We start from the raw sequence: 27,760 nt of genomic DNA on the forward strand, positions 1-27,760 counted from the left end.
TTGAGTAACGAGGTAGATGTTGACAGCATTTATTGTGATGGGGAAGACTTTATATAGTGAGTGTACAGTTTGCCTAGCTAACTGGAAAAACACCACGAGAAGTGACATCTTGCTCAGTACAAAAGAAATCAAAAGAATTGACACCATTTTTTACCCCTAAGATAGAATTAACCCTTAGACATCTGTGACAATGTGGGGGCAGGAGCTAAAATCCATAGATCTTCAAATCGAAGGCAAGCAAAGCATTTCCCCACCTTCCAAAGTCTGGGGCTAAAATACAAAGTCTTTCTTTGCTTTTTACTTACCCCTCTCTTTCTGGTGGAGGCATTTTAACAGAACTCTAAAATTAACAAGTCATGTGAGGCCCTGAGCATTATAATTAGCTTCTGACAGAAAGAATAAGAGTCCATATAGACGTGGTCTCAGAATGAGATCCCAGACAACTGCAAATAAACTGCTTATCTCCTCCCCAGAGGTCTCATTCTAAGATTGCCTCTCAGAACATGGAGCTATTATATGAGGGGATTAATACATTATGCCTTTTCCCTCTGTGGCTAGGTAGAAATATTGCAACCCAGAGCAATAAATAACTTGTTTTGCAATTCATACAGAGCCACAGATAATAATAGTAATAATGTCATTTCATATGTATAATGCGTATCTGCTTATGAATAGCACAGGCTCTCTACGTTTGGAAAACAAAGCAAATTTGGAATAGTCCCGCATGTTCGTCTCCCTATTTTTCCCATGTTCAAGATCCCAGTTGCTTCAAAAGGCAGCCCTTTCTCTCATACCTATGAAAGCAGTTTATTTGCTAACATAGATGCATCCTCACGCATTGAATTAAGAAGGATGGAGGAGCGGCTCAGACACGTGTGGTTATTTACGGGCAAATCCTTTTGAAAGGAAAGCACTCACATCACTTAGCTGCTTTGTGTTATGCTGAGCCAACACCATGCCCATGGAATCAGGCAAACTTGTGAACTTGATGGTATCTGGGTGCTGTCGATACTTCTTCTCATTTAGTGCATCGCCTGCTTTCTTGACCTTCTCCACCTCCAGGGAACCAATAGGGATCCATCCGATGCCCTTGAAGAAGCTGTTATACTCGTCTTTATACACATTCTGTAAAAGGGTAAGCTCATGTGAGAAGATACCCTGGAGAATATTCAAGGGATGTTTCTGGGATCTGCAACTCTATCCAAGGGAAATGAATAGCAACTCTTCAGCATGCTCATGTCTGACTGTCTGTCACAGAGCTTATCTGGAGTGTGGTAATAAGAAATGGTTCTGTTGTTAGAGTGCATTATACAACACAGAAGGGAATCTAGGTCACGTATTTTCGTGGGTACTGCTAAAAAAAATTTTTTTTTGTCACTTTTGACAATAAATTGCTACTTTCTATAACGTTGTTTATCTTAAAGCATTTTTTCAAGTCTCTTACTGTACTATGAAGCCTAATAAAACAGAGAGAAATGATCATGCTTTAGAGCGCATTATGCAACACAGAGGGGAATCCAGGTCACTCTGGGTGCTGCTAAAAAATATTTTGTCACTTTTGACAATAAATTGGGTTTTCCTTTTGATTCCACTGAAGACTTCAAAACTAAATTACATCCATACTGTCCACCTAGGCTATGCTTGAGCTCATCTGGGGAGCAATATTTTCATCGAGTGCCAATAAATGTATAGCACTTCTTCCCTTTACAGAGGACAATTCTAACAGAAATCTGGCTCCTGCAGCAGGAGATGCTGTGAATGTTAAACACCTTTCCGTGCAACTCTCCATGAATCATGCTGCAAGCACAAAGCATTCGTGGTTCATTTTAGATGACTCATTACAGAGATTTACACGGATGACATTGTGACCTTGAGTTAATAAAGGAAAAAAAAAAAAAAAGCACCTTTCCCAGATTCAGGAAGGATAGAAAATTCTTCTATTTTGCATTTTGTGTCTATCACCATTGCAGCCAACCCATCAGGAATACCCATCTCCTCTTGCTGAGAATCAAAGTGGCTTGCAGAGTTAGTGGAATATAGTTTTATCTTTCATCCATAAGTTAAAGACAACATCAATGATTATGATATGAGCACAGAAAGCAGGCAAAAACAGCTTGTCTACCATGCCTTTGGTAGTCTTTCAGTAATTGTTGTTTATTCTGAAGTGCATTTTTCAAATAGCTTACTGTAGTAAGAAGTCTAATAAAAATGAGAAGTGATCATCCTTTAAGTGCAAACATCTCTGGGTCTGTTGTTACACATACTTACATCACTCTGAATTTGATTGACATTCCTTGAATGCTCAAGACTCAGGGCATCAGGTAGGTATGTATAATGATGCAATGGCTGTTTGTAGTTGACATTGGTAGCAACATCCTGGGCCATCTTTGCAGCTGTGATGCTAACCATGTCCCCAGGGGTATGGTAGCTGGTTTTGGTGTTCTCATAGTTTTTCTTGTATTCACGATCGGACTGCATCTTTGCCACATTCATATAGTGGACCAGCTTGGGATCATCCTGGAGGCTTCTGAAACCCACATGCTTTCCCTTTGACTTCTCATAAGCTTCCTTGTATTTATACTGTGGAGGTAGAATGGGGTTAGCAAAGCCCTAGGCATTGATAGCATTCGTGCTGCAATTACATTTACATATAAAGACACTCAGAACTTTGTGACTTTCTCAAGAGTGTACAAAAAAATGCAAACCACAACCTCCTCCAAAAGGTTCAGTGAAAACATATATTGGAGTTACAAGCGAGTGTCACGATAAATCCAAGATCAGTTTATTTTCTTTACTATGACTCCTACAGATGGATTTGCATGTGGAACTTTATTTTAAACAAACTGAATTTTCACACTTAATATGAACATGACACATTCTAAATATAAGACCAGTATCTCTTGGTTTCATAGGGTTTCATAGGTTTCAATTTAATATGTTATTTACATCACAAATATGAGTACCAGCTATAGGATAGCTGGGCCTTCACTGACTCTGTTTATCAGCAGCTGCTTCCCAAGCTCACTGCTGAAACAGTTGCAAATGAATTAAGGAGCCACAGTAAGGGCAGGACCTGCTGTGGGGTTTTCCCATCAATAAAAACCTAATGGAAAAAGTTCTGCTGTCCAAAGTCTCTCACTGCTGGAATCAGCAATGGAATATAGACTGAGCAATCTTGTAACAGGTCTGAACCTCAATTGTTATGCAAGAGAATTCAAACCCACTTAAACCCTGCAGACTTTCAGCTCCTGCAATTTAAGCCTTAATTCATAAACAAGAGTTTAACAGGCAAAAGGATTGTCAAGTAATTTCTAGGCATGTGAAAAATTACTGTGCAAATGCTTAAAAAAAAAAAGGAACAAAGTTATAAAGTTATGCTGTAGACTTTCACTTTCTACTTAAACTAGAAATGTATTTCATAGTGATGTGCATTGTGTGCAGATCTTTGAGGAAGATGTTTTCAGTACCATTCCGATAAGGAAAGCGGTAGAGTTTTTACACCCCTAACACCTATGTGGTCTGTATATCCGGTTGGTTTCTTTCTTCTCTTTTCTCAAACCAAGATTTTAGTCCCTGGGATAGCATGTAACAGTGAACTCTGCAGGGCATGCATGCTTTCTAAAAATGTTTTTTTTTTTTTTTTTTTTTGAGACAGTGTCTCACTCTGTTGCCCAGGCTGGAGTGCAGTGGCGTGATCTCGGCTCACTGCAAGTTCCGCCTCCCAGGTTCATGCCATTCTCGGGCCTCAGCCTCCCAAGTAGCTGGGACTACAGGTGCCCGCCACCATTTGATCTCCTGACCTCGTGATCCACCCTCCTCGGCCTCCCAAAGTGCTGGGATTACAGGTGTGAGCCACCGCATCTGGCCAAAATTTTGTTTTTCAAAGATGGAAAGGAGTAGAAGTGTTACAGGAAATGGGCATCAATTTACATGAATCGAAATTATATCCTAAAAAAGTGGACTTTTCCCCCTTTGGTTTATAAAAATCTGTACATTTTATATAACATCTTTTCAATTTTTTTAATACAATTATAATGCAGGCAGTCATTTGAATTTAATGTGGTAATGTCAGTCAGGGTGTTCCCACTGAAAATAAATGTGGGCTGTCAGGGAAATGTGTCAGTGAAGGCAATTTGGGCTATGAATCAAAGGAGAAAGCCACTGTCAGATTTATGACAGCTCTACCAAGTGGAGTCAACTGAAAAGAACCACAAAAATGTTTCTAAAAGCGACAGGTTTTCCAAACAATATTTTGAGAATTTAAATGCCATTAATTTAACATATTTCTTTCAATGAGGCATCAATTTGAACAAGCATTTGATTACTTTTTTTTGAGACGGAGTCTCGCTCTGTTGCCCAGGCTGGAGTGCAGTGGCACGATCTCGGCTCACTGCAAGCTCCGCCTCCCAGGTTCACGCCATTCTCCTGCCTCAGCCTCCCGAGTAGCTGGGACTACAGGTGCCCGCCACTACACCTGGCTAATTTTTTGTATTTTCGGTAGAGACGGGGTTTCACCGTGTTAGCCAGGATGGTCTCGATCTCCTGACCTCGTGATCTGCCTGCCTCGGCCTCCCAAAGTGCTGAGATTATAGGCGTGAGCCACTACGCCCAGCCTGATTACTTTTTAAAAAGGCAAACACCTAAATTTCAACTAAAATTTGTACTCACATCACTGGCAATGTTTCTCGATGCCTTGGCTGCAGTGATGGGAATAGCATCACCCAGCACATTGTTGCCCTTGGCTATTAAGTCGTGCCAATCCCGTTTATAACAGACCTGGACAGAAAACCAAACAGGATGTCAGCATCTGTGTATTCATCAGCTTAAGTGATTCCTCAACTGCTGGGATTGTTTTGTTCTTTTCCAGACAGAAGTTGAAGGAATTCCCCATAGCACATACTGCTTTAGGACATCACACTGGCAAAGTGTCACACTGTGTGTAGCATGAGATCATTGGACTCTGCACTAATTATTCACCTACATCTGGTTTGGACACATATTGAAGAGAGGAATATTGAAAGACTGGATCCAGAGAAAAATAAAGTTCTGGAAGCCATGATATGTGAGGACCAACTAAAGACAATGAAGTTGTTCATTCTCATGAAAGGAAGGTCAAGAGAAGACCTGGTGGTCAGCTTTAGAAATTTTAGGGTTGTTTTTTTAAAAAGGATCTCATTTATTCCTATGTTTCTGGAGAATAACCACCTCCCCTACATGCAAAACTAGGAACACTAAGTAGAAGTTTTAGAGGAATAGATGGTGAGCCCCTCATAAAGAAGAATGTTATGTCTTTTAAAGTTGTCCTACACTTGAAAAGGCCAACTGAAGAGGTAAAGAACTGTCCTTATGGGATATGTTCCAATAGGGGATTTGTGAGAAATGGGCCTGAATAAATTGTCAAGGCACCATCCTACTCCTAAAGTCTATGATTTTATTGTCAGGTCCGAATTTCACATCCCAGCAAAGACCTTACTTACGTCACTTATATTGTAAGCATTGCACTTGGCCTGGAGAAACTGAGGAAGATCAGGACTCATGGTGTATTTATGTTTCACATCTTCTCCTTTAGCTTTGTATAAGATCTGCAATAAAATGCATTTCACATAGTGCAAAAAGGAAAATCTATTAATTGCTTGCTTTAGAGTTATTTTTAGCACAATTACCCACGATTTTCTAGTGTTAAAAATCATCAAAGGCATTTTCCTATTTTTTAAAATAAAACAAGCATCTGTTATCTTTAATACCAACAAGTCTTGTGTGTTCAAATAGAAAGAGAAAAAATCCTTAAGAAAATAGAAATTGTTCACTGCCCGAGATGAATGGAAGGTAAATTCAACCATGAAACCCTAGCAAGAATAATAGAATTCACCAAACCCAAATCAATTTATTCTTCGCCTGTGAGTTAGTAGCTCTTCCATTTTTGTTAGTTTCTGTTTTTTTATCCCTAGAGAGAAAACAGTAGTTAGAATAAATCTTTTACTTCTGCTACAAACTTTCCAAATTATAATTGTGTCAATAAAAGCATACAATAATTTCCTCATAATGTAGAGGTGCTTACACATGAATCTAGCATACTCAAAATGCTCACTATTTCATATTTGCTCTATGTTGTTACTTTAAAGAACTATATACACTTTTGACTGAAAGATGTCGAAGTATGTCATGCAGAAATCTTACTGCATCCTCCTCCTGGTATTAGAAATACATTACTTAGTTCCTAAAACTAAAATAGAGCCAGAATCACAAGTAGATTTTCAATCTCATAATTCTCATTTATCATATATATCCTTATTTCCCAGGCGTGACTATGTGGAATATGACATGTAAACTGGTATGCATGTACCCAAGATAAAATCTGACATGGCTAATAGCTAAATTAATCCCCAAATATTAAATAATTTCTTCTAGGACCCAAAGTTACCTCTAAGTCCTCCTTGTCTTTAAGAACAATATCTAAGCAATCACAGATTCATGAATTTGACCTTCTATAGAGCTCCTTCTCTGCCATTGCTACTCTCTTAGCTTCAGTCCAATTAAACCTTCCTTGGATTTCGGCGACAGCCTTCTAATTCATCTGCTCACCTCCAGTCTCTCCTCTTTCCAAAGTCTCCACACTTGGGGCCAGCATTGTCTTTTAAAACACAGGCCTGATAATGTGGCTCCATGGATTAAACATATTCAACATCTCTTCTTACCTACCCCCTAATATCCAGACTCTAAAAATTAGCATATGAGTCCCTTACTAATCAGGTTACAATCCTGAACCTTTTGCTTTTACACTTTTTCATTCCTTTCCTACTGCTGTTATATTGTTCATTCTTTTTCTACTGCTGTTATGTTGTTCCTTTTGCCAGCAATGCTCGCTTCTCTCACTTGCCCGGGAAACTCTGGTAGGCAGTTACCTGTGTACAAGCCACCTCCCTTGTACTTAACATTTTCCTCTCCTGCAGCATTTGTCTCTCTTGAGGACAATGCTCTGTTTGTAGTCATGTCTTCATCTTATGCTTTACCCTACATTCTTGTGAATTTCTATATCCCACGAATCCTCATCTATTTCATCTTTATGCCATCAGCAGGTAATACAATGCCTGGCACATGGTAGATGTTCAAAAAGTATTCATTAAATAAACAAGTGAATGCTTTTGATCTTCTGTGTACAAAACTTTCCTTTAGAAACTTTGACTTTAGCCAGAGGATAGACGCTGCTCATGAACAGGCAGGCAAACGATACTCACCTCAATCAGACGTAAGTTAAAAAGTCTCTGTGATAATTGTGTATGCTGAATTCTTACGAGCAAAAACATATTTATATGTATTACTTCTCTGTATTAATGTTTTATATATGAAAAGAAAATAAGAGAAACTTAATATGGAATTGAATACAACAAATCTGCCAAAATAAAGTGTCTGGGATTTAAGCTTAAATTCCGTGTATGTATGTGTGTGCATGTGTATGTGTGTAGCCTAGAATAGAATTTTTTCACTGTCGTTTATTCAATAAAACAACATTTCAAAGATGGTTAAAAATTTTTTTAAAAAAGGAAGATAAAAGGCAAGAGAAGAAAATGTTAGTGCCCAAACTACACATAACTGTACTTTTAAACAATTTAAATAAACAAAATAATAAATTTAAAATGGAAAGATATTGGCCCAGAAAAAGAAAAATATTGGGCTGCTGTTTACTTTTCTAAAAAGCTTCCTCCATATCCTCTGTCCTCTCTATTTTGTTGTACTCACATCACTGACTTGCTTCGTGTTCTGTTTTGCCTGGACCATAACTGGGGAGTCCACAATGCTGGTAAATTTGAGGGTGTCTGGATGTTGCCTGTACTTCTTTTCATTCAGAGCATCACCGGCCTTTTTAACTTTTTCGACATCGAGACTGCCGATAGGAATCCAGCCAATGCCTTTCATCCAGTTGTTGTAGTCTTCCTTGTAGACGTTCTACAGCAATGGAGAAAAGAGGAGTGAGGGCCTAGGCCAGGGTGCTTTTCATGGCAGGCTCTGAACTTAATAGGGGGGTTTCTTGAGGAGTAAACGACCCTTACATCACTCTGTATCTGCATCATGTTCTTAGACAGCTCCAGGTCCATGGCATCAGGCAAGTAGGTGTAATGATGGAGAGAATGCTTATAGTTGACATTGCTGACCACATCCTGAGCTTTCTTAGCCGCCACGACGTTGAACATATCATGGGGCGTGTTGTATTTGGTCTTTGTCTTCTCATAGTCTTTTTTATACTCCCGATCTGATTGTATCTTGGCCACGTTCATATAATGAACCAGTTTAGGGTCATCTTGAAGACTTTGGAAGCCGACCATTTTCCCTTTAGCTTTTTCATAATCTTTTTTGTATTGAACCTATTGTAAACAAAAGGTGAGCATAATTTAAAATGTAGTTTTGAGGGTTTTACTAAACAATGAAGCCATAATTTGAAGTAATTGAGCTTCCCAAAACTTCCTGTACATCAATAACCAAACAACAATTCACTTGTATATGCTCTGAAATGTAGTCTGCTTAAAATAAAAATGTTAAGTATTATGGAACCCATTTGATTGTCTATAGCTGTTTCTGCCTATCCAAGCGAGGTTGAAATGGGGGGTATTACCATAATTTGTATCAGTGACAAAATATATCTTTATATTCTTCCTTTGCATTTAGACATTGGTAGAGAAAATAAAAAGATAAATAGGTCACAATCTCTACCAATTATATTGTGCTACTAGAGTGCAAGTAGCTATTTGATTAGTTTTAGAATTTTTAGTAGTGGTAGAATGATTAATATTAATAACAGCAGAATGTAATAAGTCCTTGGATATTCAAAGGGAAACCCAGAGCCAGGAGGGGGTAAACACTAACTGGCTCTGGATAACAAAGTGGCAGGGGACTGAGCTTCCTCGGAGACATGTGGAGGGCACTGCGGGACACTGAGAAGCAGAGCCATGAGGGAAGGTTTGTGGTATGTTGGGGCAGGGGTGGCGGGAGGAAAGCACCCACAGAGAAAGGGGGTCAGTAAGAAATTCTGGGTGGGACAGGGGCGTTTCAGGACAAGGACATTTGTTATTCAGTCATCACATATTTACACTGGAGCGATGTAAACCTAATTTCAAGCAATCAGTAAAGTGGTGTTTGGGACTCTGGGAAGTCAAAAGGAAGGGGCTGTGTTTCATTTCTGGGTCATACAGAGCAGCAAGAAGAGACCCACAGGAGGAGGGCGCAGATGAGCTCAAGCCAGCCAGGAGGCAGAGGTAAGCAGAGAAACAAAAACCTCGGAGACTCCACAGAAATCATGGAGAGGGGAATTCCACTTCCTATAGAATAACAGATAGGGGCTTGAGCCAATTTTATTTAAATCTCAAAGAGCAAAGTGACTTCAGTTTACATCTTGGTTAAAGATAAATAGGATAAGAAATAAAATTCTTAACTGTAATAGAACCCAAAGACTGGCTATTAGAGGTGGTGAAATTGAGGCCTGTCTATAGAAGTAATGAAGGAAAAAGGGAGAGGAAAGGGAAAGAAGGAAATCACATAAATTAATCAAGTTTTGAGATAAAATTTTACCATCAGGAGGCTATTATGACTTACATGGTAAGTCACTTCTGGATCTCCACAAGAGAAGTCATGTGAGTGAGTGTAGAAATACAGATGAGAATTTTAAGTGAGGGGGCTTGTTTAGTAGAACTGAGCAGTAGAAGGTTATACAAATCCTTTCCCCCCAGAAAATTTAAATCTATTTAGGGAACTTTATTTCCTGAACAGTTTTCAATCAGATTTGCTTCCAATTGGGGACCACATGCTTCGAGACTTTTGGGTCATTGTCAGACCCCAAGCCCACCCACTCACATTTTCTAGTTGCCCATGTGTAACCACAGCTGGACTTACGTCACTCGCTGCCTGCCTGGCAGCTTTGGCAGCTCTGATGGGAATCGCATCAGTTCTCAGGTCATATCCCTTCTTGCTCAAGTCTTTCAAGTCTGCTTTGTACATATTCTGAAAGAAAAATGTCATTTAAGTACAACTTAGAGACCATATTAGTAAAGTCTGGACACACACATCAGCCCGTGAGTCTACCCACACACCTCACTGATATTGTAGGCATTAACTTTAGCCTGGATGAACTGAGGCAGGTCTGCTGGTAGGTTGTATTTGTGAATAATTTCCTCTCCTTTGGCTTTGTAAGCGATCTGAAAGAGATAAAAATGCATAAACAAACAAACAAATAAAGTAGAGAGAAAAGTTTAATGGCACCGGCAAATAATTTCATAGTGGATCATATTTCACAGAGGCGGTTTTAGGAAGGACACTCTTTGTGCATTTGCATATTTATATGCAAATATCTGTAGGCATTCAAGGTCACACATGCAGTTGCTTAGGACTCTGTCTCAGTGCTTATTAAGTTTTGCAAAGATCCCTCGGAACTTGCAGTAGGAACCTCTGGGCCTAGTTAGGGGCACTTAGTGGCAATTAGTCCCAAGGAGGTGACTTGATGAAAATGGTAAACTGCAAACACTTTCCTGAGCTCAGCAAAGTGTAATAGGGTAGAATACACCAACCGCCTATATTATATTTTGTGGGCAGTTAGAGGGACTTAAGGGTGGTTTTGATTATGTATAAGTTTTGTTTTAGTGCTGACTTAAAATATAACTGCTCCCCATTTGATATACTCATTCTTTCTGGTCTTTCCTAGAAATAGGCTTGTAGTTTTTGTTGTCATTAAGAGAAGTCCCTCTTACCTTTTCCTTAGAAAGCAATGTCAAATGGCTAAAAGGACAGTCAATACAATATACGTCACTGTAAATACATGAATTAGGCATGCTTTCTTAATGAACGGCTGGGGAATTGTACAGATGCTTGTGTAATTGGGTATCCATATTGTATAATAACTAGAGGTGATCAGTACATTTGAAATACAAACGTATTTGTATTAGTTAACGTCTATTAACATATAGATAGGATTAACACTTACATCACTCCTCTGGGCCTGATTAATTTTAGACTGTACTGTAATTGGAGCATCTTCAATCGAGGTAAACTTGAGCGTGTCTGGATGTTGGCGATATTTTTTCTGTTCGGCAAATCAAAAACAGAAAAACAACTTTGTTTTTCACTGAAGGTTAATATGTCAAAATCCTTGAAATTTATTTTGAAGTGACAAGGAAGATTTCTTTCATGATTTTAAAATGTAAAAATACTAGATTCTTGATTGGCTTGATGAATGCAATACAAAAGTCAGTATTTTAAAAAATCCATTTAATTGTGGATGGTTTGGGACAGCACAGACACATACACTGCTCTCAGGAACCAGACTCCTTTCTTAATTTCTTGCCTATGACATGAAAGAAGATACCCTCAGCTAAGCAGAATCCAGAAACACTACAGAGTTTTCTAAAGGTTTGACAGAAAAGCAAGCAAGGAGATTTGGAGTGTCTTTGCATGACACAAACACGTTCTCTTTTTCCCTGTTATTCCATCAGCAAATGGCATCAAGAAGCTGTCTGGTTGAAGGAGGAGGAATTGAGGAACTAGGCCAAAGCTAGGAATTATTATTAAGAGAGACAGGACTTTTGCTCTGCAAGCCTTAATGTGGTTAGTACATAAGTTATCACCAAAGCGCTAAAGGGGCACCGCAGAGGAGACCCTGGGGAGGTGTGCCCACTGGGAGCTGACAACTTCTAGCTACCTTATTCCTGTATTCGTCTCTATTTTCCCAGTCCTCTTCCTTTTGCATATTGTACATCCCAGTTAGTATCATCACTCTTTCAGCTTTAGACTTTTTTTTTTTTTTTTTTTTGAGACGGAGTCTCGCTCTGTCGCCCAGGCTGGAGTGCAGTGGCCGGATCTCAGCTCACTGCAAGCTCTGCCTCCCAGGTTCACGCCATTCTCCTGCCTCAGCCTCCCAAGTAGCTGGGACTACAGGCGCCCGCCACCTCGCCCGGCTAGTTTTTTGTATCTTTTTAGTAGAGATGGGGTTTCACCGTGTTAGCCAGGATGGTCTCGATCTCCTGACCTCGTGATCCGCCCGTCTCAGCCTCCCAAAGTGCTGGGATTACAGGCGTGAGCCACCATGCCCGGTCTTCAGCTTTAGACTTCTAAAAACCACTACCTAGAACTTTCTTCTGGAAGATCTTGGAGCAGACAAAATGGTTTTCATCGAAAACTAAATACTGAACAAAACGTAAAACTTGAGTGTGGAAGAAAATGCTCATACCACACCTCTGTCCTTTGTGTAGTCTGCCCTCCTTGCGGATGTACTCACCTGACAGCAGTGAGTCTTCAACTGTCACGGAGGAGGGACACATAACCTTGCTGCCTTATGAACCTCAAGATCATCACTATTTTTTCTTACACTGAATTTATATTTTACTTCAAAGCCAACCAGAATATGACATAGGGAACAATTCTCCAAAGACAATTTCTATAATGGCTGCATTATTCATAATCACAAAAAAATAGAAACCATCCACATATCCCCCAATAGGTGAAACAATAATAACAATGTGGTACGTATTATGCTGGGGCAAAAGTAACTGTGGTTCTTGCCATTACTTTTAATGTCAAAACTGCAATTACTTTTGTACCAACCTAATAAATCCACACAAAAGATTACTACTCAATAATTTTAAAAAACCAAATTATAAGCAGAAACATGGATGAATCACAGAAACATTACATGAAGTGAAAGAAGCCTGATACAAAAGAAATTTCTAGAAAAGATAAAACTTTAGAGACAGAATGCAAATCAGTGGTTGCCTGGGGCTGAAGATGAGAGCTGCAATTTTGGGGGGAAACTTTTTGGGGTGCTAGCAGCATTTTAAAATTCAATTGCAGTGATGACTACACAATTATATGAATTTATTAAAACTTGTCAAGGTGTACACTTAACATGAGGGACTTTTATCGTATGCAAGTTATACCTTAATAAAATTGTTAAAAATGTTTCTATAATGAATGGTTAACATAAATGGTTAACAAGTTATACCTTAATAAAATTGTTAAGCATATTTCCATAATGAATGGTTAACATAAATGATTTTGGTAATATAAAGGTTTATGCTGGTCTACCCGGGTAATTCATGCACTTGGTAAGCTCTTTTCCTCAGCAACAGTGACTGAAAATGAAGCAATAAAGGAACACTGCCCATGGTTTAGAGAACTTTAACACAACACAGTCACCACTCTCCCTCTGACACACCCAGTGGCTTTACCTCATTGAGGATGTCTGAAGCTCGCTTGGCCTTTTCCATTTCTAAGGACCCAAAAGGCACCCAGCCACAACCTTTCATCCAGCTATTGTAGTCAGCTTTGTATTCAACCTAAAACACCAAGAGAAAGGTTATATTTCTTTGCTGTGTCAACATCATTATGCAAAATCATCAATGTTTTACCCAAAACAATGTTTTTGGGATTTCTGACCAGCTTCCTTACTCCAGACATTAAGGTTATTTTATATATTTCTTTGGTGAGATATAGTAACAGCTCTTAGATCTTTGCTTTCCTTCTAACTGGCGTATGTTCCATTTCATCCTTATTTCCAACTTAATGGAAGCATGTGGTACTCTAATTCCAACCTGGAAAATGCTCAAGTCAAATTTGCACTTCAAAGAAGTGAAATTGTCAGTTAACCAAATGTGAGACGTTTGTTCACTGGAACTTTAAGTATTATGTTTCTATCATATTAAAATAGAAGGCCACATTGAAGGTGGATTATTTGCTCATTTTCTAATTTCCTAATTATATAAGACTTAATAGAATTATTTGTACTAAGTGTTTGCACACATGGCCCTTCATGTGTACTGGTCAACTTTGGAGTGTTTCTACACTGGCTAACAAAACACTTTAAAATAGTTGCATTTGTTAATTTGCATAAGAGAGCGGTTATTATTTGGAATTGGTCCCAGTTGAGGCACAGTTACTTGATGCTATTAAAGTAATGAGCTACTCTTGTTGTCCGAGCATAGGTGGTACCAAAAATTTACATTTTAGATACAAAATTCAAACCGTTGTTTTTACTCTGGGCCTTTTAAGTAGAATGGAAAATCAAGAAAGCATTTAGTTCCTGCCCTTCAGAGGCTTATGATCTATTTGGGATGAAAAAACATAACAAAATCAAACTAATAACAAGTAGAATAACAATGCATACTATAGAATTCTTAGCGGTAGGAATGTAAAATTTTGCAGTCGCTGCAGAAAACAGTATGGTGGCTCCTCTACGAATAAAAAATAGAGCTACCATGTGATCCAACTATTCAACTTCTAGGTTTATATCCAAGAGAATTGAAAGCAGGATCTCAAAGAGATATTCACATGCCCATATTCATAGCAGCATTATTCAAAATAGCTTTAAGGTGGAAGCAACCCAAATGTCTACCAACAGATAAACTGTGGCATATCCATACAATAGAATATTATTCACCCTTAAAAAGGAAGGAAATTCTGATACATGCTACAACATGGATGAACCTTGAGGACATTTTGCTAAGTGAAATAAGCCAATCACAAAGAGATAAATACTGTATGACTTCACATATATGAGGTATCTAGGGTTAGTCAAACTTAGAAACAGAGCATAGATAGGTGGTTGCCACAAGCTAGGGGAAGAAGGAAAATGGGAGTTGCTGTTTAATGAATACAGAATTTCAGTTTGGGAAGATGAAAAGGCTCTGGAGATTGGTTGCACAGCAATGTTAATACACTTAACACCACTGAACAGTATACTTGAAAACTGCAAAGGTGGTAAATTTATGTTACGTGTATTTTATCACATTTTAAAAAATAGAATTGTTAGGATGAAGTATTCAGTTGCAGAGTTTGGACAAATTAATTTGCTTAAAGAAGCTCTGATCTACAGAAAAAACCATTATTACAAATATTTATGTTAAATTATATATTTCTTTTCAGATAGAAATCTGTGTAAAGATCATTGATAATGATGAATGTGATGATTATGATAATAGTGATGATAGATACTGAATGTTCATTGAGAACTCACCAGGGCCTGGCACCATGCTAAGTATTTTGCACGCATTTACATCCTCCAAACAATGTTTTTGATTTATTTCCATTTTACAGAAGAGGACTCTAGACTTAGCAAGGTTGATAACTTTCCTCGAGGGAAACAGTGATGGGGTGCACGCCAGATCAGTTCTTCCTAACATTGAAAGGCATGCTCTTATAGAACCACAAGGGTCGTTTGCTTCCATACATACGACAATGCAGATACTTCTGAGAGGTGCAAAAACCTCACTCAACTTTGAAGCCCATTTCAGTTTCTGTCTTTTTAAAAGAAGGGCTACAGAAACCCTGGTTACTCACATCGCTCTGTAGTGCATACGCCTTCTTGGCAAGGTCCACGTTGATGCTATCGGGCGGGTAGCTGTAACTGTGTAAGATGTGCTTATAATCAACGTCGCTGGCAATTGCCTGAGATTTCTTAGCTTGAGTGACTTGGAGCATATCAAGAGGTGCCGTGTAGATAGTTTTTGACTTTTCATAATCTTTTCGATATTCACGCTGTGAATAGGAAATTATCATTTATTATCACAAATCCTCAATGGATTTCCAGAAAAGAGAGATCTTCCATAAACAATAAATACAAGTTAGAGAAAGAGTCAAACATCTGAGTAGTTATTTTGCCCCAAAACGTGTTCATATGTTACACCATTGAAATTCCCCCAAAAGCACACATGGGCAGACCTCAGATCAGTGAGAAACTGTCTGGGTCACAGCAGAAAATGGGCCACAGCTTCTGCTTCAGTCAGGAACAGGAATGATTTTATTCTAAAACAGGGTTTCTCAAGGACCACTAAGAAGTGTTACTATTATTAATGTAATTTAACCTATGAAGAGTTTTTAGTAAAGAAGCATTTTTTAATTATAATGAAAACCATATGACAATTTGATTTTAAGAAAATGACTACTTCATACACAGGGCCGTAGGCTTAGTTTCTTGGCTGGATAGAGTCATTTTTGAATGGATAGTCAACTGCTTTTTAACCTATTGTTGACAGGAGATAAGCCCCACTGAGAATCTCAAAGGTTGTTTTCATATCAAGTTCAATTTGAGCAACAATTTAAAAGAAGCTTCAGATTGCAGCAGTTAAAAGACTTCATGGGAGAAAAGTTTGAGAAACTGAGCCATTAAAATAATGTTGGCCCTTCCATACAGCGTTATAAACCAAATGTACTGACTGGGCCTCGAGGGCTCCCTTCATTGTCTGGTTTCCTGGAATGGCTAGACAAGGTGCTAATTGGGTCTAATTCCCAGCTTCATTATATCCGGTCACCAATTACTTTGACAGAAAAATTTTGATCCACTGCCTTTAAGAAAACTCTCAATTCATCCTAGTTCCCCATGGTCACATATGTGTTAGAGACAGTGACCTAAGCTGTCGAGTACAGATGTGCACTACAAATCTTCTGTAACAATTCCTTTTGCAAACGATCTGATCTTTTGGCTTTCTAAGGGAACTTGATCTTCCTTCTCACATTTTGTGGGTAATCACTTTCACTGAATACATTTATTACTTAACTATAAAATTGAGACCCTGGTTTATAAAAAATAAAGTATGGAAACTTTCTGATAGTTTGCAACAACATTGAAAACAACAGTTTGTCGTCATTAGAAATAAACTAATAAAGCAATATTGCAACAGCAATAGGTGTGTGGAAGTATTTTGAAGAAATTGTTGTCACTGTTTTGTTCATGTTCACACCAGCTGACACATACACACATACCAGTACATATAAAATGTTGTCAAAGACCCAAATGACTTTAAAAGACTCTTTTTAAAAAGCCATGCATATTCTATATCTGTAGCTTAGCATTTTGCCTGGATATTACATGAGGATGACTCATTTACTATATGTTTTGGTCATCTATCAATTAACAAATGTTTATTGGGCTTTTATTATGTGCCTACTGCTGGGTTCTGTGATAGGAATAAAAACAAAAGATAAAAATACACGTGCTATCAATGGGGAGTTATATCCTTCTTGAGCTGAGGAGACTCAGCTAGTGAACAAGATAGTAATATAAGTGAGCACTACATACTGACATAATCCACTATGAAGTTACTAGAGAAAATTACAGAATTAGAAGTTTTAAAGTGCTATGTGATGACAGAATAAATGCAAAATGAATTAAAGAGGTATGTATAGATCATCATATAAAAGCATGGTTAAAACTAAATGACACAAACACCCTTCTCTTTCGTCATAAAAAACTAGTATCTGCAAGCTATACTGAACATTCTCAGCACTCTTAAGGGATTCACTGTCTAAACATTTTATACACAATATATACTATAATTTACAATAGTAGATGTTTGTCTCTCTGTAGTAAGAATTTTAACTGGAAAATGTCACATGGCCCATAGACAAGCCTTAAGGAACCCGTGAGTTCACCAGAATTCAGGCAAAAGGCATGAAAAGAAATGTTCATTTTCTAGATAGATGATTCAAATCTTTTATCTGAGTCTCAAAGGGGTTTATAATCAATGGAGTCTTTTTCTTGGATCTAGACCAAACTCATTACTAAAGTCAATGAAGAAAAATGATACTGTATTAAGACTTTTGTGACTCACAAATGTCTTCCAAAGTAAAGACAATTTGAAAATTTATCATTTTAAAAATTATTTTTCAATAAGAAGAAAATACGAAAACATTTAGTGTTTTCCAAAAGTTTTAAGAATATAATCAATATTCTATTAAATATTAATGCATACATTTTTCAAAGTGAAATGAATATCAGTACAAATCAGTAATTTCTCCCCTCAAATGTGGGAGGTGCAACGATCCGGGGCATCATTCTAAAGTACAGCAGTACTTCTGTGAACGTGAAAGAGCCCGTGCTCATGAAATCCTTTTCCCCACTACTACCCTTGGGCATTGTAGCAGGGAGTCCATCTTGAAAACAAGACACATTCACAAAGACACTCACATCACTCTGGTTTTTGGCCGTCTTCAAGGAGTGCAGCATCTTGGGATCGTCATTAATGCTGAGGGCTCCAATCATTTTCCCTTTGCTCTTTTCATAGTCTTTCTTATACATCACCTGCAAAGACATCACACGTGCCAGATCCCACTCACCAGGTGTCCCTGAGGCCACCCTGTCCAGGTCCCCAGGTCCCCAGGCCACACTCACATCGCTGGTGTTCTTGGTGTTGGCTTTGGCTGCCAACAGGGGAATGGCGTCCACTTTAATGTCAAACTTCTTGGCTTTGCTCTTCTCCCAGTCTTGCTTATAAAGATTCTGGACAGAAAAATTCAGCAAAGGAATGATAAGAACAACATTAAACACAGTATAATCCAGTAAAAAAATAAAAATATATTGAAAATTTGTGTATAGACTTACTTCTCCTATAAATACTATATTTATCAAATTGTAGAATAAGTACTGATTTATCTATCATCCAGTTTCTTTCTCCCTACCACTAAATATCAACTACTCTTTTTAATGTACTGTAAGCTTTCTAAACACTCTGCTATCCTGAATTTATATAAGGATGCTATAAAATGACAACCACTTGGAGAAGGTGAAATGTGACATTTACACAGGAAAGATGTTGTAAAACTCCAGGGAATAGCAGACGGGTAATTGGAGATCTTCTGGTGGTAACAGAGACCATAGAAAATGAAATCTGATAGCTAAGGAGGAGTCTTAAGAGCATTTTGGCCTTAAAAGCTCCACTTACACGGTAACAATCTTAATAGTTGTTTATTTGCACAATTCCTAGTCTTGTCTTTTAACATTTATAACATTTTCTCTTTTCATGCACACCAAACATAGGCTTCTGTGGCTTTGGTACTTACATCACTCAGATTGTAGGCATTGACTCTGTGTTGGATAAACTGTGGAGCATCTGCTGGTACATGGCACTTGAACTTCTCACTTTCATGTTTTGCTTTGTAATTCAGCTGAAAAACAAAGGATATTCGAACAGTTCAGGGGAACTTCTTTGAGTTTATTTAGGACAGCGTATACAGCTAAGGCATTGGTGCCCTTTTTAGAAAAATGCCTCAAAGAGATACTCAATTCAGCCAAAGTCTCGCACAGGATTCAAACTGTCATTCCCTATTTCAGGAACTGTGGCACAGTCCTCCTTTACCCTTGGGGGATACTTTTCAAGACCCTCCAGTAGCTGCCTGAAATCATGGATGGCACTGAACCCTATATATACTATATTCTTTCCTATACATATATACCTGTGATAAAGTTTAATTTATATATTAGGCACGATAAGAGATTATCACTAATAGAAAAATTATAATAATATACTGTAATAAAAGTTATGTGGATGTGGTTTGTCTCACTCAAAATATCTTACTGTATGTTTTCACTCTTCTTGATAAAGAAGGGACAAAGAGGGATGGTGTGAGATTTCCTCATGCTACTCAGAACAACATTCAATTTAAGACTTATGAATTGTTTCTGGAATTTTATGAATTTCTGGAAAATATGAACTTCACTTCATATTTTCGGGCCATGGTTGAATGCATGTAACTGAAATTATGGAAAATAAAACCATGGATAAGGGGGATTGCTGTGTAACCATACTTTGGGCTGCCCGCTGCCATTGCATAGATTCTGTTATACACACGGGAACACATTTCTGATCTACACTGCTAGGCTGTGTCAGGAGAACATGAACTCCTGTAATTAAAGCACTAACAAAAACAATAATAATTGTAAACAAAATGCTAGCACAGTTAAAAAGATATGTAAATTATTATTATTATTATTGTTATTTTTGAGACAGGGTCTGGCTCCATCATCCTGGCTGGAGTGCAGTGACACAATCTCGGCTCACTGCAACCTCCACCTCCAAGGCTCAAGTGATCCCCCCACCTCAGCCTCCTGAGTAGCTGAGACTACAGGCATGTGCCACCATACCCAGCTAATTTTTAAAATATTTTTGTAGAGATGGGATTTTGCCATGTTGCCCAGGCTGGTTTCAAACTCCTAGGCTCAAGTAATCTGCCTGCCTCGGCCTCCCAAAGTGCTGGGATCACAGGCATGAGCCACTGCACCTGTTTGTGAATTCTTACTTAAAATATTAAACACAGAACTTTATTTAAATGTTTTAAAATGTGACGTTAGGTGCAAGGAACTGAGTGTAAAGAATGGATGAGACTGTTTAATTTTGGAGCCAAAGGCAAAAATGCACAAGACTGAGAACTATACAAGAAATAATTCCAAGGCAGAGTCCATTGCCTACCTAAGCCAATAAGAAGAGTGATTGATAGTGACTGTGACCACATACAGCACCGTATTTCTCTGCAGCTTGCTGAGTTCAGCTAGATCAGTGATGTTAGTGTTTAACTGTTCTTTACTGGAACACAAAATATTAAGATGCTCGGAAAAGTGGCACATGAGCTGAAATGACTTCTGGGTTATACTGATGCCATTCTCCTCTTTACTAATTGAGTATGAGCTAATTTGTGTCATTAAAACATATTTTATAGTAGGACACACTGTATCTTTCACTTTCCTATCTTGAGAAGGGTGTACTACTCTCTAGGACTTAGCTATGTTAGCATCTTGCTGTTCAAAGAGTAGCCTACCAATCACAGCATCAGCATCACCTAGGAGCTTGTTAGAAAGTCGGAATATGGAGTCCCCCAGATCTACTGAATCAGAATCTGTTCTTCAACAGGGTCAGTAGGCGATTGCATGAATGTGGATGTCTGAGAAGCACTGCTGCTTTTCCCCTGATCTTGGCATGACTGGACCATGCTTGTCTTAGACTTTCTTTGACCACTTAATCTAAAGTGCCCATCCAGTTCTTTCTTTGATGTCATCCCACTTAAATTCTGTGGCATCATTCTATATTAGTTTTCTTGTCATTGTTCGACGTCTGTCTTGTTACTGCGCCCTTTCTTTTTGTAAAGTCTTTGTTAGCAAATTCAAGAATAGGAAATATTTGCCTTGTCCTACACAAATAGATGCTTCTGTTGTCACTGTTTATTTAAGTTGGCATGGAGTTTTAGTGTGCATGTGACAGATCCTAATGCATAAGATAGTCCCACTAAAAATCAGTGAGTTATTAAAAAATATTTATTTTTATTATTGTCTAACACAACTTTCCTCAGGCTACAATTCAATCTAGCAGCCTCATTTGTGTTTTATTAAACAAATCTTGAAAAATAATAATATTGGGATGGTAGCCCATGAAGATTAAGCATGTAAATGCTTACATTTTAAATGAGCAAAGCACTCTGGGTCACCCGCGCTTGCATAAATCAAAGCACTTACATCACTAAGCTGTTTCGTGTTGAGTTGGGCTTGCAACAGTACAGGAGTATCAGTGACTGCCGTGAATTTGGTCTTATCCGGATGAACTTTGTAGGTATGCTAGAAAAGAAGATGTTCTTAAATGAAATTTATAATGTATTTATACATTATAATGTATTAATATATTCTTGGTTATACATACGCTAACATAAAAAATGGTTCCAGGTCAAAACGAAGTCTATTTTGTTCCTGAAAATTTAGTTGATGCATTTACATTCTCACTTCTCTGTCTCTCTCTCTCTTTTTCCTTTGATCCCCACCTCCTAAGTTGCCTCTGGTCTGCCTACAGCAACTCAGCAACCAGATTAGCCTTCCCCTGCTGAAGCCTTACAGTGACTCTTTAGTGAACTTGGTATTCAGTCTCAATTGCACGTTGGCTTATGATCCCTACAGAATCCATCCCCTCCTTCATCTCCAACCATTTCACCTCTTTCTACTGCCCTCCTCCCCAGTACATTTCAGCCACCCCATCCTTTCAATTCCTTAAATACTGAGCTTGTTCTCTCCTTAGGCCGTTCTTCCTTGCTGCTCTTCCGCTGACCTTAGCCTGGCTGGTCATACCTGTTTTAGATCTTCCGTGACCACCCAACCTAAGATGCCCATCCGGTCACTCTCTCACACATTGACCTATTTTAATTCTGTGTCATCATCCTATTTTAGTTTTCTTATCATTGTTTGACATCTTTCTTATTTCTGTGCTCCTTCCTTTGTTTATTGTCTCCTCCGCTAAGTGGGAGCTCAAGAGGTTGCCGGCTTTTTCCCTGTCTTTCTCAGCACCAAGGAAAGTGCCTGGCCCAGGACGGCTTCTCAAGTGAATTTGTTAAATAATGAACACCTATCTCAAACCTGCATGTCCTTCTTTTGCCCCAAATTCGTGTAGATATAAACTCATAGAAGTTAAGATCTATAAAATCTGAAATTATTTTGTAACAAATCGCCTTCCTCATCATAATTGTTGTGTTTCCCAGTTCCACCCCAAAACCAAAATGTTAAGTGTAATTATCTCCTTCTAATCACTAGATATTAGCATTTAAACTCCTGCTAAATTTACCACTAGATGTCACAAGAATTCCAAGCCCAATTTCGATAATTCAGGGCAGATAACTTACATCTTTACACTGGTCCAGCTTCTTGATTGCTTCATATTCTTGTGTTATTGTCTGAGGGAAATAGCATTTTCCTTTATCTTCTTCATATTCTGCTTTGTAACTTTTCTGTAATGAGAAAAACCAAAAATAGATCATGATTGTTATAGTTCTCAAACAATGTCACTGTGAGGCATGAACCATTGTCTTCAAACTTACGTCACTGTTTTGAGCTGCAACTTTCATGCAGTGTGTGTGATATGGGTCCTCAAAGCTGCCTACATAATGTCCCAAAATATTCTTTACATATAAGTCTTTATATTTAGCCTGAAAAATAAAACAAATGTAATTCAAGTTAACAGTCATTTGTCGAACAGTAGGAAAGCCCTCCAACCCGAGAGATAACCGTGGCTTTTCCAACCTCACTGAAGTTCTTCAGCTGTGTATCAAGTTGATATTTTGGGGTCTCACAGTAGTTCATACTCTTTGCCTTTGTCTTCTCGTAGTTTTCCTTGTATAATCTCTGTTAAAGGAAAAAGAAATTAAACCAAAAAGAAAGAAAAATATATCTCAAAAAGTAACAGCCATTCATGTCATTGCTACGCTTTAACGGAAGGGGCAAAATGTATGTTTTCTCACTATCAATTTTCCACAAAGCAGAAAAGCAGAATAGATGTGGTAGAGGCTCATGCCTTATATAATCTCATCTGCTAATAATCATAAAGATGTTTATGTTACTTGTCCTAATATTTTTTTCAGACTGAATAACTTAAAGCACACCAATGCTGCTATTTAAGCAAGTTTTTGTCTTAAGATATTTCATCTGAATATGTTTAAAGAAAAATGAGTTTGGCTAGGTGCAGTGGCTCACGACTGTCATCACAGCACTTTGGGAGGCCAAGGTGGGTGGATCACTCAAGGCCAGGAGTTCGACACCAGCCTGGCCAACGTGGTAAAACCACATCTCTACTAAAAACACAAAAATTAGCTGGGCATGATGGCGCATGCTTGTAATCCCAGCTACTTGGGAGGCTGAGGCAGGAGAATCGTTTGAACCTGGGAAGCAGAGATTGCAGTGAGCCGAGATCATGACACTGCACCCCAGCCTGGATGACAGAGCGAGAGGAGGAAGGGAGGAAGGAAGGAAGGAAGGAAGGAAGGAAGGAGGGAAGGAGGGAAGGAGGGAAGGAGGGAAGGAGGGAAGGAGGGAAGGAGGGAAGGAGGGAAGGAGGGAGGGAGGGAGGGAGGGAGGGAGGGAGGGAAGGAAGGAAGGAAGGAAGGAAGGAAGGAAGGAAGGAAGGAGGGAGGGAGGGAGGGAGGGAAGGAAGGAAGGAAGGAAGGAAGGAAGAAAAGAAAAGAAAAAAGAGAGAGAGAAAGAAAAGGAAAGAAGGAAAGAAAAGAAAGAAAGAAAAAAAAGGAAGGAAGGAGGGAGGGAGGGAGGGAAGGAAGGAAGGAAAGAAGGAAGGAGGGAAGGAGGGAGGGAGGGAGGGAGGGAAGGAAGGAAGGAAGGAAGGAAGGGAGAAGGAGAGAAGGAAAGAAAGGAAAGAAAGAAAGAGAAAGAAGGACAGAAAGAAAGAAAGAAAAGAAAAGAAAGAAAGCAAAAGAAAAATTAGTCTGAGAATTGATGCAAAATGAGGTAAAAGGTATAAGGTGAACCTTAGATAATTAAGCACAGTCCTGGAAGAGTATTCCTTTGAGCACTGGGTGAAAACGCATTTTGTAACACTTCTGGAAGCTGGCTTTTATCATTAAGACCTAACAGTTTTCTTTAGAGCAATATAAATGAAAAGATTATTTGTCTGTATTTCTTTTTTGCTAGGAATTAGGAAAGCAATTTCTGTGAAGAGTTTTATCTTATTTTTTATTTTTTTGTTTGATTTCCAACTTTTAAGTTCAGTTGTACATGTGCAGGATTGCAGGTTTGTTACATAGGTGAGTGTGTGCACAGATCATCCCATCATCTAGGAATTAAGCCCAGTATCCATTAGCTGTTCTTCCTGATGGTCTCCCTCCTCCTGCACCCCCAACCTCCAACAGTGTGTGTTGTACCCCCCATATATCCATGTGTTCTCAACATTCGACTCCCACATATAAGTAAGAACATGAGGTATTTGATTTTCTGTTCCTGTGTTAGTTTGCTGAGGATAATGGCTTCCAGCTGCATCCATGTCCCTGCAAAGGACATGATCTGATTCCATTTTACAGCTGTATAGTATTCCATGGTGTATCTGTATCACATTTTCTTTATCTAATCTATCATTGTTGATTCCTTGTCTTTGCTATTGTGAATAGTGCTGCAATGAACATATTTGTTCACATATCTTTATAATAGAATGATTTATATTCCTTGGGGTATATACCCAGTAATGGGATTGGTGGGTCATATTTTATTTTTAATAAGTATGTTAAAGTCTTTAAAATAAGATCAATATTCTATAAATTTCTTAAAATAAAATGCTTTGCTTTTGAGTTTATGCCTTATGTAGTTTTTCTTACTTTGACCTTCAACTAATTTCCTTACTTTTCATTTTTCTCTCTCTATTTTTGCAAACTACCTTAATCAGTTCAGGGCATTGGGTGAATATATACATCCCCATGTCCCTATACTTAAACATATTAAGCTCATTTCTAGGAAAAACAATAAGAACAATGATATTGCCAGAATATTTTTCCTCCTAATAAAACAGAGGGCATTAAGGAGATTAAGGAAACTTTTGGAATATTCACTGGCATCAAAGGCATCAACAAGAATAAGGAAGTTCATCTTCCTTTATCACCTGGGTGAAGCTTTCACGTGTGATTTGTCATCCTGAATCTGAGATTTCAGTTAGGCTAATGTCCATCCAAGGTTATATTAAACAGCAACTTTGTGGTTACGTCTGAAAATAGGGGTGAAGTACAAAGACACTCACGTCACTCTGGTTTTTGGCCACCTTCAAGGAGTGCAGCATCTTGGGATCGTCATTAATGCTGAGGGCTCCGATCATTTTCCCTTTGTTTTTTTCATAGTCTTTCTTGTACATCACCTGCAAAGACATCACACGTGCCAGATCCCACTTACCGGGAAATGTCCCCGAGGCCACCCTGTCCAGGTCCCCAGGTCCCCAGGCCACACTCACATCGCTGGTGTTCTTGGTGTTGGCTTTGGCTGCCAACAGGGGAATGGCGTCCACTTTAATGTCAAACTTCTTGGCTTTGCTCTTCTCCCAGTCTTGCTTATAAAGATTCTGGACAGAAAAATTCAGCAAAGGAATTGGCAAAAGTGATACACATGTCATGACCTTTAAAGACTAATGGGTAACTAAACACCTTGTCTTAATACAAAATAAATGGGCCCTTTATATTGTCTAGGAAATCATGCATATTTTAAACATTTCTTCTCAAGCTGGAGCTATTAATTCTCCAAGATTGGGCTTCTCTACTCCCCATGAGAAATTTTTATCAAATTAATTTAATTCTAGCTATTATACTAATATTTGATTCCTAACACTGAATGTTTTATAGAGTAGCACAAATATTCTACAATTAACTTACTTTTCTATTATATAAAGGCATCATTTGACCTCTAAGTTCTCTGCAAAGGTTATTTCATAAATCATTTCAATATTTATTGATGCCAGATTATCTTAGTACTCATTTATAGAATTATTGAAGAAATTGAAAACCCCAAGGATAATTTAACTTTTTTATAAAATTAAGTTTGAAAAATGAAGGACAGAAATGGATATCTGGACTTCTGCCCTTTCAATCCCCTATATCTTTATTCATGAACGTTCTCACACGTGTAGAAATAAGTATCATTTGTGTGAAATAAGGGACATTATAAGCCCTGGGAATAAAGGAATTAGAGTGTAATTTAAATGAATATATGGCTAAAAGATCTACCATTAAAATTGCAATTAAGCATACATGAGAGGTAGCATTCTGAGGGCTGGTTACAATACCATATTATGATCATCTAATTGCATGAAACTACTTTAAGATTGCTACACACATTTTGTAAGGTGAATTGAGTTATATTGGCAGAGGCATAGGAACATGACACAAATGTTAACAGGTCTTCCCATTTTTAACATTAATCCATTCATTGAATTGTAATGAAGCAGTTCAAAATAAAAGCACAGGTTGTCAGTACATCACGTGGTACAGGGCATGAGAAACTTACATCACTCAGGTTATAGGCATTGACTTTGTGCTGGATAAGAGCAGGAGTATCAGGAGGGATATGGCACTTGAACTTTTCACTTTCATGTTTTGCTTTGTAATTTAACTATGACAGAGAGAGAGAGAGAGAGAGAGAGAGAGAGAGAGAGAGAACCAATTAGTTCAGAATAATTGTTCCAGAATACAAAAATTCATGTGTGGTACATTTTGTAAAGTAAATGTCAGCACCGTTGAGATCAGAAGAGACATCTAGAGCTTGGGTAGGCCACCTGCATTACTGAACCTGTGTGTGGGACACTTGACAGCTATTATCACATCTGTCACCATAGTAGGACCCTAAGGGAATGAGGTGGCTCTGTCAAACATGTTCCCCTCCCTGCGTAGCACAATTGACCCTGTAGGTTCTGAGAAGGGCCCCGCCCTGTCTTTCTTGTTACTGTCAGTGCTCACGTACCAGAGCCACTTTCCTTTCATCTGATTAAGAGTCCTCTCACAGACATCAGGGCTTTTGATGCTCTAATTGAAGCCTTCATTTCTGGCCATAAATCTACTGAGGTTACTTTTATATTTAGTTCAACACAACTTTGGAAATCTACACTTAAAGCTCATATAATAAAATTTGTCTCAGAGATTCCAATTTCCAGAAACTTACTAGGGAGAGAGAAACTCATGTACTGAATACCTGCTGTTGGCCGGAGTATGTGCAGTGCACATTTCTTCCCTCACTGACTCTTCAAAACAGCCACAAATTATAAAAGAGAAATATCAGGCAGAGGGGGGTTAAATCTTTGGCCACCCAGACATCAATGACAGAGCTAACATTTGAAGGCAGTTTTGTCTGACTCTAGAACTCACATTCTTTCCATAGCTTTCAGCTACGTTTGTTTCCTTCACAGAATCGTTTCACTGTAAATGTTATCCACCCAAGAAGATGCAGAAATATGTTTATACAAATATATACTGTTTAAACTTGCTAATACTTACTCAGCCTTTTGGATAAACTTGATAAGTCATTGGATTTTATGTATAGAGTTATGAAATGTTATCCCTCATAATTGGGTGTCCTGGGTAGTTAGAGGAACTTACATCACTCAGTTGTTTGGAATTGACTTGGGCTTGTAGCAGAACAGGCGAGTCGGTAACTTGGGTGAATTTTGTCTTATCTGGATGGACTTTGTAAGTGTGCTGTGGGGAAGCAAAGGCATTTGGTTTAGCAGTA

The 27,760-nt window shown here is 38.4% G+C and overlaps 1 protein-coding gene across 3 annotated transcripts in view; it reads right to left on the bottom strand.

Annotated features, from left to right (window-relative positions):
* The window catches only part of NEB (nebulin), a 223,338-nt gene that overhangs the window by 163,888 nt on the left and 31,690 nt on the right, over positions 1–27,760 (bottom strand). For all 3 annotated transcript variants that reach the window (XM_073019680.1, XM_073019681.1, XM_038002139.2), the window contains 22 exons: positions 27,628–27,726; positions 26,543–26,647; positions 25,497–25,604; positions 25,290–25,403; positions 22,799–22,900; positions 22,597–22,704; positions 22,402–22,506; positions 21,254–21,352; positions 18,811–18,915; positions 18,143–18,250; positions 17,939–18,052; positions 15,313–15,510; positions 13,206–13,313; positions 10,967–11,065; positions 10,080–10,184; positions 9,883–9,990; positions 8,049–8,360; positions 7,738–7,944; positions 5,478–5,582; positions 4,669–4,776; positions 2,269–2,580; positions 919–1,125 (listed from right to left, as the gene is read on the bottom strand). In XM_073019680.1, coding sequence (XP_072875781.1) covers positions 919–1,125; positions 2,269–2,580; positions 4,669–4,776; positions 5,478–5,582; positions 7,738–7,944; positions 8,049–8,360; positions 9,883–9,990; positions 10,080–10,184; positions 10,967–11,065; positions 13,206–13,313; positions 15,313–15,510; positions 17,939–18,052; positions 18,143–18,250; positions 18,811–18,915; positions 21,254–21,352; positions 22,402–22,506; positions 22,597–22,704; positions 22,799–22,900; positions 25,290–25,403; positions 25,497–25,604; positions 26,543–26,647; positions 27,628–27,726 — 3,036 coding nt within the window. The remainder of the gene's footprint in view (positions 1–918; positions 1,126–2,268; positions 2,581–4,668; positions 4,777–5,477; positions 5,583–7,737; positions 7,945–8,048; positions 8,361–9,882; positions 9,991–10,079; positions 10,185–10,966; positions 11,066–13,205; positions 13,314–15,312; positions 15,511–17,938; positions 18,053–18,142; positions 18,251–18,810; positions 18,916–21,253; positions 21,353–22,401; positions 22,507–22,596; positions 22,705–22,798; positions 22,901–25,289; positions 25,404–25,496; positions 25,605–26,542; positions 26,648–27,627; positions 27,727–27,760) is intronic.

Source organism: Chlorocebus sabaeus, chromosome 10 (assembly GCF_047675955.1).
Source record: "Chlorocebus sabaeus isolate Y175 chromosome 10, mChlSab1.0.hap1, whole genome shotgun sequence".
Taxonomy (NCBI): domain Eukaryota; kingdom Metazoa; phylum Chordata; class Mammalia; order Primates; family Cercopithecidae; genus Chlorocebus; species Chlorocebus sabaeus.